The sequence below is a fragment of the Podarcis raffonei genome, chromosome 8 (genome assembly GCF_027172205.1).
Source record: "Podarcis raffonei isolate rPodRaf1 chromosome 8, rPodRaf1.pri, whole genome shotgun sequence".
Classification (NCBI taxonomy): Eukaryota; Metazoa; Chordata; class Lepidosauria; order Squamata; family Lacertidae; genus Podarcis; species Podarcis raffonei.
This window is the reverse complement of record NC_070609.1, coordinates 19,827,174-19,842,532: the sequence shown is the minus strand read 5'-3', so window position 1 is coordinate 19,842,532 and position 15,359 is coordinate 19,827,174. Positions and strand designations below refer to the sequence as shown.

At 47.2% G+C, this 15,359-nt stretch overlaps 1 protein-coding gene across 2 annotated transcripts in view; it reads left to right on the top strand.

Moving 5' to 3' along the window:
• Positions 1-1,124: 1,124 nt before the first annotated feature.
• Positions 1,125-15,359, top strand: part of ARHGAP33 (Rho GTPase activating protein 33) — a 52,743-nt gene continuing 38,508 nt past the window's right edge. For both annotated transcript variants that reach the window (XM_053398374.1, XM_053398373.1), the window contains exons 1-2: positions 1,125-1,160; positions 14,600-14,694. In XM_053398374.1, the coding sequence (XP_053254349.1) occupies positions 1,155-1,160; positions 14,600-14,694 (101 nt within the window). In that variant the 5' untranslated portion in view covers positions 1,125-1,154. The remainder of the gene's footprint in view (positions 1,161-14,599; positions 14,695-15,359) is intronic.

Genomic DNA, 15,359 nt, shown 5'->3' with positions numbered 1-15,359 from the left:
TCCGCCAGAGCGAGCTTTCACAGGCACATACTACTTTGTAGTAGCAATCCAGCAGATTTGAAGGGTGCGTGTAAACGCATGCATGCGTGTGTGTGTGAGAGAGTGAGTGAGAGAAAGAGAGATCTGGAGAGCAGGAGGACATAATTCAGAGAAAGGCCTACCTCCAGAAAGGTGATTTCCTTGTGGGGAACAACAGCACGAGGCCCTTTTTGCAACTTGGCTCCAAGCGGTTAGAAAGGGTGGCGTCTCATTTGCAAGGGTTTTTAATTTATTTATTTAACAAAACGGAAAAGAGGGAGGGAGAGAGGGAACTCTTAGGACGCCTGGGTCCTCTATATTTACCGTTCCCGAGGGGCAGATGTGCTAAATTAGGGCGAGGCAGAACTGTGCCCCGTCCCCCCCCCGCCCCGCCGCCGCCAACCTCAGCTATATATACAGTATATGTATTCTCTCCTTTTGAAAGAAAGATGGGGACTGCCTATATAATAAATGGCTGAGGTGTGGAAAACGTTGGGGCGCCTCCCATCTATGCTCAGCTCTTTTGAGGGGGGGTTGGAGAGCGGCCGGCCAGGCTAACAGTAGCCCCTTTGTGCCGTCCCTTCCAGCTGCCCCTTTTGTTTCAGGGTTGTTGTTTTTTAACCCCCTTCGGTGCGATCGCACGGCGGGAAAAAAACAAAAAAGCGGGTGGGTGGCGGGGTTCAAAACGAGGAAGGGCGACGTGTGTGTGGGGGGGTCGCCTGTCGGATCCCGCGCCTGCACCCCCCACCTCGTTTCCTTGCGCCCCTTTTGTTGCAAGCAGCCGATCGATACCCCCCCTTCCCTGCCGCCGCCGCCGCCGCCGCCGCCCCCTCCTCCTCCTCCCCGTCTTTCTCCGAGCCTGATCCCGCCCCCGCCCGCCTGCGCTCCCCGCCCCGCCGCTGCTCTGCTCGCCCGCCCGATCGCCTCGCTAGCTGGCTGGCTGGCTGGCGCTCCCCAGCCGGAGACGGGCAGGAGGACGGACGCGCATCCGAGGGGCCGGGCCGGAGAGGATCGGCTGGCGGCGTCGGGCGGCCGCGCTGCTCCCTCCCCTATTGTCTCGGCTCGGCCCGGGACTGGCCCGGGCTGCCGCCGCCGCCGCCGCCGCCGCCGCCGGGGCACATCAGGATCGCGGCGCCATGGTGGTAAGTGAAGGCGCCTTTCTCTCTCTCTCTGGCTGGGGGGTGGGGTGGGGTGGGGGGAAAGAGATGTGGGGCGGGCTTAGGGGGCGCCTTCTCTTCCTCTCGCGCGGCATGCACCTGTTACCATCGAAACCCACATCGGGCGCCCCTAGGAACACACCACCGCGCCCCGTCACTCTCCTCGCCGGGGCGGGGCGGGGTGGAAAGAGAGGTGAAATTGGGAGCCCCCCCCCCGCCCCATCAGATTTCAGCAAAATGCAGAACGGGGGAAAGTCAGATGAAAACCCCTTATTTGTCTTCCGATAGCTTCCTCTCCGCCTCACCCCCTCCTCCCGTGGCATTTTTTTGCGGGGAGTGGGAACCCGTCCCTCCCTCAAGTCCTGAAACTGGGGGAGATCTAGGTCAAGGGAGCGCTTTGGATGCCCCCTGCCAACCCATCAGCGCCGTGGCGCAAGGGGGAAGATTCCTCTGCCCTAGAGAGCAATAATTCACCAAGACAGCCGACCCACTCTCCTCGCCCCCCCCCCCCGCGTCGCCACCACTTTCTCCCCATCATTAGGAGTTGTGCCTCATCCATTGTAATTAGAACATCACACACACACACAAATGCACTCCACAACTTCCCCCAAATAATTAGGAGGTTGTTCTCTGCTTCACTCAACATCAACTGTTGGGAGTGCAGCAGCAGTAGCGTTGCTAGGCCCCGGCAGCTGGATTTGCAGCAAAACCCCAGAAACAAAAGGTGAAAAGCCAATGTCAGGAAGCAGGCAATTAAGACTAGAATTAGGTGATTAGGAGCACTGGCTACTGTAGCCTGGAGAGGGATCTATGATGCTGTCCACAATTTACAGTGTGTTGGAGCAGCTACTTTCTGCCATTGTCTTTCTGGCCAGTGGGAAAGAATTCCCTGTTGATATAGGTGGACCAGAAGCACCATTAACAGACTGGCTCATTGGTAGCCACAGCGGGGGACGGACGGACACAGATATACAGAGCCTTTTACCCGCTCAATTCTGAAAGAAATCCCGAAAAACAAAAATCACCTCTGTTCCACTTACCAGTGTCTTTGTGGTGTTTGTCTGTTACAGCTCCAAGCAGTTTTGCACCAGACTAACAGAGGCATTGAGTGGAGATGGATGGTGCTTCCCTTTGCTTAAAAGGAATTGGAACTGTCTACAGAGAGGCTTGGCTTCACATGCTGTCTCTCTGTGGTCAAACAGGTCTTGCAGGGTTTTGAAATGATGCAGAACCCTGCAAAACCTGTTTTGCTGGAGGCAAAAGTAGGGTTGAGTGTACATGCACCCGTGAGCGACAGTCTTTTTTCTCCCAGATTGCCTTCAAATGCTCTGAGCCAGATTCCTTTAAGTTGGGCAGGGGGAACCTGTAAGCTTTCAGGTGCTGTTGGATTACAACTCCCGCCATTCCTGGACATCAGCTGGGGCTGAAGGGAGCTGGAGTTGAATAGCGACTGCAGGGCCACAAGTTCCCCATCTCTGCTTCAAGTTGAGGAATAGCCAGTGTTTTTATGCAAGGCTTGACATTACCATTCCCTCCAGGTTCTGCCAGCTTACCTCCCCCCCCTCCCCATCACTCCCTTAGCTTCTCTTTCCCCTTAATCCCTTTAGTAAGACGTAGGATTTTTATTGACGGATTGATAAATAGGAAGTTGTAAAAACAAAATGAAAACAAATCATGTTTCCACATTTGCTCCAGGAACAGCTGCAACGAAACAAACCCATGTTGCATATGTGCAAAGAGAAAAATGCAAACGTGTGTGAAAAGTCAGTACACCTAGACAAAGGCAGCAAGAGGGAAAGTGGGTGCAGGGTGGTCGGGAGAGGGAAGGAAGGTTTGCTTGAGTCGTATGTGATAGCTAGTATAGGTATGTGTTGAATGCAGTTTGCATTTATCTAGAGCTATACGATCAGTAGAACAGACACTTTTGGTGGCCCTGCCACTGCCACTGGCTCCTGCCCAGTTGGCATTGACCCATGACAGGGCCTTCTTGGTGGTGTGCCCCATCTACGGATGTCTTCCCTGGTGCGGTGGGTCTGTCTCCATCATTCAGGAGGAATTTAAAGACATTCCTGTTCACCCAAGCATCGGATAGCTGAAATATGCTGTTCCTGGCAACCTTGAAAGGCTTAGCTGTGGGGATATGTAACTGTTTTTAGAGGTTTTAAATATTTCATAAGTTTTTTATTTATTTTACTTTTAATTGCTTGGCCGTTTGTTGCCTAGGGCTCCCTCGGGAGGAAGGGCGGGTTAGAAATTTAATAAATAACAACAAGTGTGCTTTGCAATTATATATTGCCTGCCTTTCATTACACAATTCCGGGTTGCGACATAATTAACAACGATCATTCAAAAACAATTAAGGGCAGATGAAAAGACATGGTTTAAAATTCACATCGCAGTTCAGTCCAAATGTAGCTAACATCCCATTAATGAAGTGGAGGTCATCTCTGGGTTAGCGCCACAGAGGTGGGTGCTCACATTTTACTTCCCTGCTTCTCTTATTTCTGGACCACCAGGGGCCACAGATTCATACCATACATTTAAAAACATTTAAAGCTCATGACTTACTCTCAAAGAATCCCAGGAACTGTCTGCTAAGGATCCTGGGTATTGTAGTTCTGTGAGGATGAAACTATAGCTCCCAGAATTCTGAGTGGGGGATAAATGAAGAGTTTTAAATGTGCACCAAATGTGCTTTAAATATATGGTGTTGATCTGCCCTGTGTGGTCCACAAGCTGGAGATACTGAGAAGAGGTCAGCGCTGACTTGCTATATTGGCCGCTGGAACATATAGCTTGAACTCTGCAAGCTTTCCAAAGTCAAGACTGATGGGAAAATGTGAAAGAAAAGCAGAACCTCATGTTGTGTGTGGTTTTACTCCTATCTGTGGGCCTCTGTTAACCAACTCTACGTCAGGAGTTTTGAGTGTCAAAGTTTATCTCTGCTTTTGCAGAAATGGGTGTCTTTGGTTGCAATGTGTACCAGAGTCAGGCTTTCCAGTAATGTGAAAGGGACTGTTTTCTTTCTCTTGTCTCCTGTTTTGCAAGAGAAATGCACAAATAATAAACTATTCCCCACTTTTCTAGAGATCAGGATGCCTTGGGCCATCTGCATGAAAAATTTCAGCTTTGTAGCTAGTGTGGACTTGCTGTAACCATTTCAGGGCAGGCATTATGTCACCCATTTTGAAAGAAAGATGCACAAATTCCTCCCTTCTCAGTCCTATTGTTTGGTTGTCCTCTACTGATTTACCGTATATGGCATCTAGTCGTTTCTGGCACTTTCTAGTTATCAGGGGACCTTGGGTTACATCTGTGCCAAATCTCTGGTTTCTTAGTAGCATTGATGTATCATAACAGTGGTCTTCTTCTTCTTCTTTGGCGACCACTTGTAGCTGAGTAAGATTGTCTTCCATAAACACGGTTTAACAATGAGTCCGTAAGTGACTGTGGAGGCCAATTCACGAATGGCACTACAAGAGGGATCGGCAACAAAATGTTGCAGTGGGGAGTGCTCCTTTTTCGTTCCAGCAAGCCAGCTAGGCCCCACCTACTCCTCTTATGATATTTATTGTTAAACAAAATCCATATACTACTCGATTGTAAGAAAACCTCTAAGCAGCTTACAAAAGCATGAAATAAAACATTAAAATTGTTGATTAAAGCAGTTAGAAACAGGTATTTGAAAATATTCAAAAGTTGGTTAAACGGCCTCGGCCCAGTATACTTGAAAGAGCGTCTCCACCCCCATCGTCCAGCCCAGACACTGAGGTTCAGCTCCGAGGTCCTTCTGGTGGTTCCCTCACTGCGAGAAGCTAAGTTACAGGGAACTGGGCAGAGGGCCTTCTCGGTAGTGGCACCCTCCCTGTGGAATGCCCTCCCATCAGATGTCAAGGAGATAAAGAACTACACAACTTTTAGAAGACATCTGAAGGCAGCCCTGTTTAGGGAGGTTTGCAGTGTTTGATGTTTCATTATGTTTTATATTTACTGTAAGCCGCCAAATGGGTGGGGTATAAACAATAATTTTAAAAAATATTAATATTAATAATCATAAAAATCATAAGAAGAAATAAAAGCAGATATAACTTCTACCTGTCTGGATAGGCTTGCCTAAACAAAAATGTTTTAAGCAGGTGCCAAAAAGAGAACACTGCCTGATATTAATAGGTGTAATAAAGAAGCGATATAGATGCAATAATTAAACAAAATTTGCCAGCCTGTGCTCCCTTTTAACTGGAGAAACCAGCTTGCCTAGGGTCAGCCCCTTGGCTTGTCACAGAGGCAAAAAAAAAACCTGCTTGTGAGTTTGTGCTACAGAAAGGTTTTTGAAAACTGCTGAATAGGCCAGTTTTGGTATTAAGTGCAGAGCTAAGTCAGAGGTACTTCCCCTGAAACGCACGCCAGAGGGGGAAGGAAGTTTCTGCTTGATTTCCTGGAGACAGCGGTAGCTTTTCTTGATCTGTTGCTGTTAATTCAGGGCTGTGGGAGGAAGGCAGATGAGGGTCAAGGGAAGTCACCATGTCTTAGGCAAGTGTGGGATTTCAGTGGGGGAGCCTCCCGGAAAAAAACTCTGTTTTCGTATCAGGCATTGGGACTTCTTGTTCCTAGTTTCCAGATAACACTGAAATCTCACCGGGAACACAAGCCTTTGCTACAAATTGGAATGAACACTTTCTGAAGTGTGCAGGAGGCGCTCCAGAAACAGACATCTGTATGAAAATGCACTGACAGGGAATCCTCAATTCTTTCTTTGTATTGATTAAAAAATGTAAGCCCATCTTGCCCCCTTACAACCCACCCAACCATCGCATTAAAGGTAAAGGTAAAGGGACCCCTGACCATTAGGTCCAGTCGTGACCGACTCTGGGGTTGTGGCGCTCATCTCGCTTTATTGGCCAAGGGAGCTGGCGTACAGCTTCCGGGTCATGTGGTCAGCATGACTAAGCCGCTTCTGGCGAACCAGAGCAGCACATGGAAACGCCGTTTACCTTCCCGTCGGAGCGGTACCTATTTATCTACTTGCACTTTGACGTGCTTTTGAACTGCTAGGTTGGCAGGAGCTGGGACCGAGCAACGGGAGCTCACCCCGTGGCGGGGATTCGAACCGCCGACCTTCTGATTGGCTAGTCCTAGGCTCTGTGGTTTAACCCACAGCTCCACCCGCGTCCCAACCATCGCATTACAATATGAATAATTATCCTTGTGTTTTATCTATATGACCCAAAGCCCCCATTTGGAAGCATCCTAGGTGCCAATGAAAGGATTCTAGATTATCCTTTTCCCTGAACCTGTAGCCTACCAGGTGTCAGACTACAACTCCCATCTTCCCTCACCACTCCTCAGGGTGGCTGGTGCTAGTGGGAATTGTAGTTTAAGGTTACCCACCTTGTCTTAAATGATAGTTTTCTATTTGTGGGCATCATATAAGGCCCCTTCTCTTCACTGCAGACTAAAATGGTTTAACTGAGAGACAGGTTTATAGCCTTATTGACATTAAGCCAAAGTATGGAAGAGTATTTGAAAGTTATTTAATGACTGCCTGTACTAATACAAAGCTGCCTGGGTCTTGAGAACCATGCATCATGGTATGTTAGACTGGCAGATGAGAAAAAGAGACTTTTTTGTGGTGGCCCCATATTTGTCTAACTCCCTTACTTGGGAGACCAGGGATGGGAATAAGATTGATTCACTTGGCAAAATATACCGATAATAATATGCAAACCAAACACAGCTGCCCTCCAAAACCGACATGTCTCTGAATTTTACAAAGCAGCTTGTCAACCAAAAAAATTACAGAAATATGAACATTAGGGTAAAGTGTGCATATACATGCTTATATTAGTAAAAATAGCATACAAAGTGCATTATTTTAGGGGAAATTCCTTTGCAAAATGTGTGCATTGGGCAGAATTGCATAATTTTCTCTATGTTGATCTTGTTCTGTGAACTGCCCTGAGACCTCCGGGTATAGGGTGGTATATAAATTCAGTCAATAGTGGTAGTAGTAGTAGAATAAATCCTTACTAAAATGCTGATGAATTTTCATGAGAATTGAAAAAAACAACCGTGCAAACTGATGTGGAAATATGAGAAGCGAACTTAAGGCTGGAAAAATGAGAATTTAAGAGAAACCGCAAACAGATCAACCTAGCCTTAGCTAATACTTCTGCTTTCAGAAAACCTTTTTTTATTTCAAGCTGCTTTAAAATATGTAGTGCTCTGCATTATTTCAACTGCTTCTGTTTCTTAATTTATTTATTTTTGTTTTAGATTGTGGTTTGTTTTTTAACAATTTGTGTTTTGTTGTGCTGATGTCTGCCTTCTGGACCCAGAAAATGGCATTAAAATCTTTGAAATAGTGAACTGAGTGAGATGGCTGGAAAGGTGCATTCTTACCCATATTATACAGAGCTAATGATGGTTGTCTACATGGGGGTGTTCATTCTACCAGCCATGTGCTAGACTCTCTACTATGATCAGCTGTTGCAAGCCATCCACGCAGCCCTTCTGCCATGGGAATCTGTGAACGTGCCCTCCTGTTGCGTGTGAGCATTTCAATCTGGCAAGAGACTCTTTCCACACAAAGCTCAATCCTTAATGGCGTTATATGAACCTATTCAGGACAGATAAAAGAAAGCGCTTCTTCCCATAGTTCATAGTAAAACTATGGAATTTGCTCATACAAGGGGCAGTCGTGACCACCAAGTCAGATAGCTTTAAAGGAGGAGTAGACAAATTCATGCCCTGGGTAAGATAGCTCAGTTGGTTAGCGCATGGTTCTGATAACACCAAGGTTGCCGGTTCAGTCCCTGTGTGGGACAGCTGCATAGTCTAGTGGGTTGGATTTGATGGGGATTATTATTATTTATTGAATTTATATACAGTGATACCTCGGGTTACATACGCTTCAGGTTACATACACTTCAGGTTACAGACTCTGCTAACCCAGAAATGGTACCTCGGGTTAAGAACTTTGCTTCAGGATGAGAACAGAAATCGTGCTCCAGCGGTGCGACGGCAGCAGGAGGCCCCATTAGCTAAAGTGGTGCTTCCGGTTAAGAACAGTTTCAGGTTAAGAACGGACCTCTGGAACGAATTAAGTACTTAACCCGAGGTACCACTGTACTGCCCTATACCCGGAGGTCTCAGGGCGGTTCACAGACCAAGATCAACTTAAAAACCACAATTATATAGTCAAAATAAAAACAGCAACCCAATAACACGCCCCCCTCTAAAAAAGGACAACCTTTTAAAATGGCATAGGATGTAAATCCGATCAACCAAAGGCCTGGTTAAAAAGGAACGTTTTTGCCTGGCGCCTAAAGGTGTATAATGAAGGCGCCAGGTTACTTCCCTGGGGAGAGCATTCTGCATATGGGGAGCCACTGCAGAGAAGGACCATTCTCATGTTGCCACCCTCCAGACCTCTCAAGAAGGAGGCACACGAAGGAGGGCCTCAGAAGATGATCTCAGAGTCTGGGTAGGTTCATATGGAAAGAGGCGGTCCTTGAGGTATTGCAGTCCTGGTCCTCAGGGTCCCTTCCAACTCTACAGTTCTGTGATTCTATGAAGGATTATAAGGCTACCTGGAAGCAGTTTGCTTCTGAATGCGAGTTGCTGGAAATCACAGGAGAGGAGAATGCTGTTGCTCTCAGGTCCTGCCTGTGGACTTTCCAAAGGCATCTGGTTGGCCATTGTGAAGATGCTGAATTAGATGGACCACTAGCCTGAGCAGGATGCTGAAGTAGCTGAGCCACTGCAGGCCTGTTCCTGCAGGCTGTTCTTATGTTCTTAAGTCCTTGCTATTCAGGGGAGAGGGTCAAACATTGCACCACCAGTGCACATCATGGGTCATATGCCTTTACAAAATGTCTGATCAACTAAGGATGCAGGTGGCGCTGTGGTCTAAACCACTGAGCCTTTTGGGCTTGCCGATCAGAAGGTCGGCGGTTCGAATCCCCGCGATGGGGTGAGCTCCCGTTGCTCTGTCCCAGCTCCTGCCAACCTAGCAGTTCAAAAGCACACCAGTGCAAGTAGATAAATAGGTACCACTGCAGTGGGAAGGTAAACTGCATTTTCATGCGCTCTGGTTTCCGCCACGGTGTTCCATTGTGCCAGAAGCGGTTTAGTCATGCTGGCCACATGACCCGGAAAGCTGTCTGTGGACAAACGCCGGCTCTCTCGGCCTGAAAGCGAGATGAGCGCCGCAACCCCATAGTCACCTTTGACTGGACTTAACCATCCAGGGGTCCTTTACCTTTTTTACCTTACCTAGATCAACTGATGGATTCTGCTTCGCTTATGGCAGAGGGAAGGCATTCCAGATTTCTGGAGCTATGGCAGATAATGCCTGCATTTGGATGGCCCACCCTGTGGTTTTCTGTAAGGGCTGATGGCAGTCTACTCATTCCTGGGAGGGAGGGTTTTTGGAGAAGAGGGCATGGCTCAGTCCTTGGGTCCAATCCCTGGTATCTCCAGGTGGGGCTTGGAAAGGCATCCTGCCCAAAACCCTGGAGAGCAGCTGGTGCTACCGGTCAGCATAGACAATATTGAGCCAGATGGGTGCATGGTCTGGTATGGTAGAAGGCAGCTTCCCATGTTCCAGCTGAGGGTTAATCAGAGAGGGAGTTTCCCAGCAGATCTTTGTAGGGGAGAGGAAATAGAGAAGTAGAGGGGGTCCTGGGGCAAGGAGCATGAGTGGAGGAAAGGGAAAAAGTGTCTCGGCTGATCATGCATCCCAGCGCACAACAGCGTTCCTCCTGTTGTAGCATGCGTCAGCCAAAAGCATCCTCCACAGTGCACACTTGGGTATTTCCTCACCACAAGTCACAAGGGCAGCTCAGATGGTGACAAAATAGCTGCAGATCTCAGCCTCCCTGCTGCCGGTCAACTGCTTGCGCAATCCTGCTGTGGTGTGTGGTTGAGCTTTGTGCTTGCTACCAACCTGTGTCTTTGGGTTGCTCGGGAGCTGTAGTCTGGTCCAGAACAATGGGATGCTTTTGGGAGCTGTCATTGCATAGCCCAGTGGTAGAGCATCTGCTTTACTTTCGGAAGGTTCCAGATGCAATATCTGCTGGCATCGCCAGCTAAAAGGGTCAGGTAGCAGACTGTGCCCCGGACCCTGGAGAGCCGCTTCCTATAAGGGTAGGAACAACTAGACTAGATGGGCAAAGAACCTGCCCTGGTTGAAATTGCCTTCCTGTGTTTCCTCTGAGTAGCTGCAAAGCTTCACAGGAAGTGAATACCTAATTGATTGTCAGTCTATCTATAGGGACCGGAAGTGAGCTTTGGATCTCTGCGATGAAAGTATTTAGGTAGAATTCCCAAGCATTGCCAGGGCTAAGGCTGGTAGTCCGTCCGTCCATCTGTCTGGAAACAAGAAAATGTCAGGGCAGTTTTGAAAGGTTCAGTCTACCATCTTGATTCAAAATTGCATTCTCACTAGTTCCCAAGGGTGGACACTATAGTTTTCCAGTTCTGACAAAATGGAAAACTGCTGTGGTTGGAATGCATTTTCTGGTTTGTTAGCTCGCTGAAGTTAGGAAAGAGCTAATGGACCGCAGGTACGATCCACAGTCTTATTAATATCTTATTTACCTGATATGTGATTGTCCTGATGTGGTCCCTGTACCAGCCTTTCCCAACCTGGTGCCTTCCAGTTGTTCTTGGACTACAACTTGCCCCGTACTTGACTACCAGCCATGGTTTCTGGGGCCGATGGTAGATGTAGTGTAACAATATCAGGAGGGCGTCAGGTTGGAGAACGCTGCAACAGCCCATAGAGAATTGAGAGAAAAACCATCTTTGTATCAGGCAACTTCCTGTGTTCTTATTTACAGCCAAGAAACAGCACAAACAAAACAGAGCAACAGTGAAATTAGCAGAAGATTGTAGTATCAATTCATTCAGGTAAATTCCTGTAAAAATACAAGTCTTTTTATACCTAAAGAAGAGGTTCCACATGTCCAGAATTTCCCAGACATAGCCGGTATTCAGTCCGGGAAAATCTGGACATATGGCAGCCCATGTCGGCAGTGTGGATTTTGATGAATTTCATAAAAAAAAACCAGCTGAAAAACTTGTGGTTGTTTTAAAAAAGATTTTGTAAAGGAAGTTCAACAACTTTGCCAAAAAACCCACAACAACCCTAACTAAAGGATTAAAGTGAAGTGATTTATTCCATGATAGTCATAACTCAAAATAGAATCAGTGAAATTAATGGACATGGTTAACGTTGAGCCATCAATTTTAATGGGTCTACTCTGAGTAAATCTTAGTTGGATACAGCCCTCAGTAAGAGGTAGCTGACATCTCTGAGGAGGGTGTTCCAGAGGTGAGGTACTTTCACCAAGAAAGCCCTTTTCCTGGTTGTCACCTGCTTGACTTACCAAGGTGGGGCAAGTCAGCTGAGGATCTGAGTAAACAGGCAGGGCTGCATGGAGGAAGGTGGTCCTTGAGCTATGCTTGTCCCAGGCCATTGAAAGCATGATAGGGCAAAATGAGTTCTTTGAATTGCTCCTGGCACTGAGTAAATGGAGGATGACTCAATTTGCTCCTGCAGAGGAGTGTTATTCCATTGACTGCCGTGCTTTTCATCGCTGTGAGCAGGCACCTGGGCTGAATCACAACAGGCTTTGTGTAAAACTGGAACTTTTCCATGTGGCCGTCTCCAAAACCACCAGCCCCGCATCTTCTCTCCCCTAGAAATGTGTCGTAATTAAACAAAGCATCATCATTTTCAGTTCCCCCACCTCCGCTAGCTGAGGAGGATGACCAAATGGAGCAGGGGAACACCGGACGCAACGACAACACCCCATAACTTTTTCTCTCACATTGCATGACTGGGGGAGAGAGGAAGAGATGTGGATTTGTTGCTCTGAGCTGTTCTAGGCTGCATCGGCAGAAGTATTGTGTCCAGATCATGGGAAGCAGGGAGACCATTGCCCTCTAACCTTCCTTGGAGCACTGTGTTCTGGGCGCTGCAGTTGAAGAAGAAAATCAACAAAGTTGAAAGTGCCCAGAGGAGGGCAAGGGAGATGGCGAGGAGCCTGGAGACCAAGCCCTAAAATGAAAGGTTGGAGGAGTTGGGTATGTTGTTTAGCCTGGAGAAGACGAAAGGGTGATGTGATAGTCATCTTTGTGGCAGATAAGACTGTCAGTGGCTACCAGCCATGAAAGCTGTGCTCTCCCTGCATGGTCAGAGGCAGTAATGCTTCTGAATACCAATTGATGGAAACCACAGGAAGGCAAAGTGCTCTTGTGCTCGGATCCTGCTTAAGGATTTCACTCAGGTATCTGGGTGGCTGCTGTGAGAAATGGGTGTTGGACTAGATGGGTCACTAGCTCGATCCAGTGGTTTGTCTTATGTTCAAATATTTGAAGGGCTGTCACATAAAGGAAACAAAATTTATTTTCAGCAGGGGAAGGGAGCCTCTGGCTTACGGGCCAACTTTGGCCCACCAGGCCATTCCCCACGTCTGACATCAGACGCAGCATCAGGAGTGAGGCCAGTATTGGCATTGCTTCAAAGGAACATTTCATGGAATCGTACAGTTGGAAGGGACCACAAGAGTTATTTAGTCCAGTCCCCTGTAATACAGGAATCTTTTGCCCCACGTGGGACTCGAACCCACAACCCTGAGATTAAGAGTCTCATGCTCTACTGACTGAGCTATTCTGGATCACAGAGGGGTTTGCATTGAAGCCCCTCCATTTCAGACTCTTTAGCAAGACTCCTCGATGGGACACGCCCAGCGTGCCTCCAAAGACGCTTGTTGCCTGATGTCATTGTGATGTCATGTGATTGACAGGTGGGTGGCCTCCGCTCGCTTTTTATATCTAGAGCGGGCCTGCCAGGGAAAAAAGGTTCTAGAAGGAAGGATTCTAACCTGTGGGTTCAAATGACAAAAAAGGGGAATTTGAGTAAACACTAACTTCTTGATGGAAGGGACCTGTTTCACAGTGTCCAGGCATAGGCAAACTTGGCCCTCCAGATGTTTTGGGACTACAACTCCCATCATCCCTGACCACTGGTCCTGTTAGCTAGGGATGATGGGAGTTGTAGTCCCAAAACATCTGGAGGGCCAAGTTTGCCTATGCCTGGTGGAAGACTCTCCTTTATTAGAAGTTCTTATGCAGAAGCTGTTCCGGTTTCTGATTTTATCCCGGAATATCCCACTTTTCCTTAGTATTTCCCTAGAGAAATGCTGGAGGGTATGCCACCAATCTTAGCACGCAAGAGGGTCTATAGGAAAGGAGGTGGTCTTTCGGGTATTTGGGGCCTGAGTTGTCCCACCAAGGCTGACGAGCAGACGTTGACTAGCCAAGCTCACCCTATTTATATACGAGAACAATCAAAGACTGGGGGAGATTTGTGGATTATATGAAATGTTATTGTACACAAATAAACTCATTATCAGGATTAATTTAAACCAAACAGTTAAAATTAATGCAAAAGAATAGCCAGGGAGTAATTCATAACTGGAGTAATGAAGTCCCCAAATCACTGAAAGATAATTGGAATAATGAAGGAGATGTAGCATTACTATATATATATGAAACCACAAAAGGAGTGGGGAAAAGTAAAAATATACATATTTGTTGGAAAATATTAGATTGTATTTTTGTCAAAATATTTATGAAAAAGTGAAATGTACATATATATTTATATGAAAAGAATGTTCAGGGAGGTTTGCTTCAGCGCTGCCCCTATATAAAGACCTGTGGTCTTTTACAGGATTGGCTATGGTATTGTGTAATTCCACTCTGGATTATTTTATTTTATTTTGGGTTTTTCAGCATCTGAAATGCATAATGTCACATGATCGCAGGTCTCTCAGTCTTCCAAGCAGTGTCCTGTGATATCTTTTGAGCTATCCAACGAAGGGGCTAATGTTATGTCTAACGACGTTACGTTTTCTTCCTTTTTAAAATCTGTTATATGGATGGTGGTGGGGAAATGACAAATATTGCTAGCAAACCAAGCAGCGATTTTTTTTAAAAAAGGGGGGATTGCAAACAGTCCTTGAAGAGAGGTTGACAAAATAAAACGTATCTCGACAAACTGGGAAACTGAACTAGATAATGTGGCAGCCGATGTAGGGAGAAAGCTGGATGGCATCTATTAAAGATGCTGTTGGTATAGAATGTCAGGGACCGGCATTGTACAGGGAGATCAGCCATTGTATCCTTTTGTAACTCGGGAGGTTCCTGCGATTATCTGCCGAAGATACTGTGAAATCTGTCTGCCAACCGATCCCTGACTTAGCTGCAGGGTGGAATTGTAGCAGGCCAGCTCTGAGCCTGAAGAGTGATCCCTGGATAACTTCTCTCCCCCCCCCCCCCCGCCTTTGCTTTGGCTGTGGGAAGAAGTGTCGGAAGTGTCAATATTTATCCATACCTTCCTTATTTTGACTGCACAGGCCCGGAGCACGGACAACATTGATACAACGGGAGAAGGTCAAGTCCGCTCGCTGGGGAATGCAAGCAGTAACATCAAGGGGAAGCCAACCAAGAGGTAAAATCGAGAGAGAAAGAGAGAGATGAAAACAGGCCCAAGGCTGTGTTGCATTACAGGACTGTAGGTTCAACCCCCAGGACTGAGAGGCAGCGTATGGTCGCCAACTTTCTGAAGTCGTCCCTGCAGCCTCTAAACCAGGCTTCCTCAAACTTGGCCCTCCAGATGTTTTGAGACTACAATTCCCATCATCCCTGACCACTGGTCCTGCTAGCTAGGGATCATGGGAGTTGTAGTCCCAAAACATCTGGCGGGGCCGAGTTTGCCTATGCCTGGTGGAAGAGACTCTATTGTTAGAAGTTCTTATGCAGAAGCTGTCCCAGTTTCTGATTTTATCCCGGAATATCCCACTTTTCCTTAGTATTTCCCTATTTTTACTGGAGAAATCATGGGAGTTGTAGGCCAAAACATCTGAAGGGCCGAGTTTGAGGAAGCCTGCTCTAAAAGGTGTGGCTGTTTGATCTGCAGGCGCCATTTTTTTATTTCTCTGCTGTGGAAAGCTTCGCCCGCTCTTGCCCCATATCCTGCAGATATAACATAGGGCAAAGAGACTACGGTCTTGTTTTGAGTGAGTGCCCACCCACAATTTAATGTGAGAGGGGATGTATGGGTGGTTGCTGGCTTCAGCCACCCCTGCTGCAAGTTTATTCCCCTCTTGAGCCACG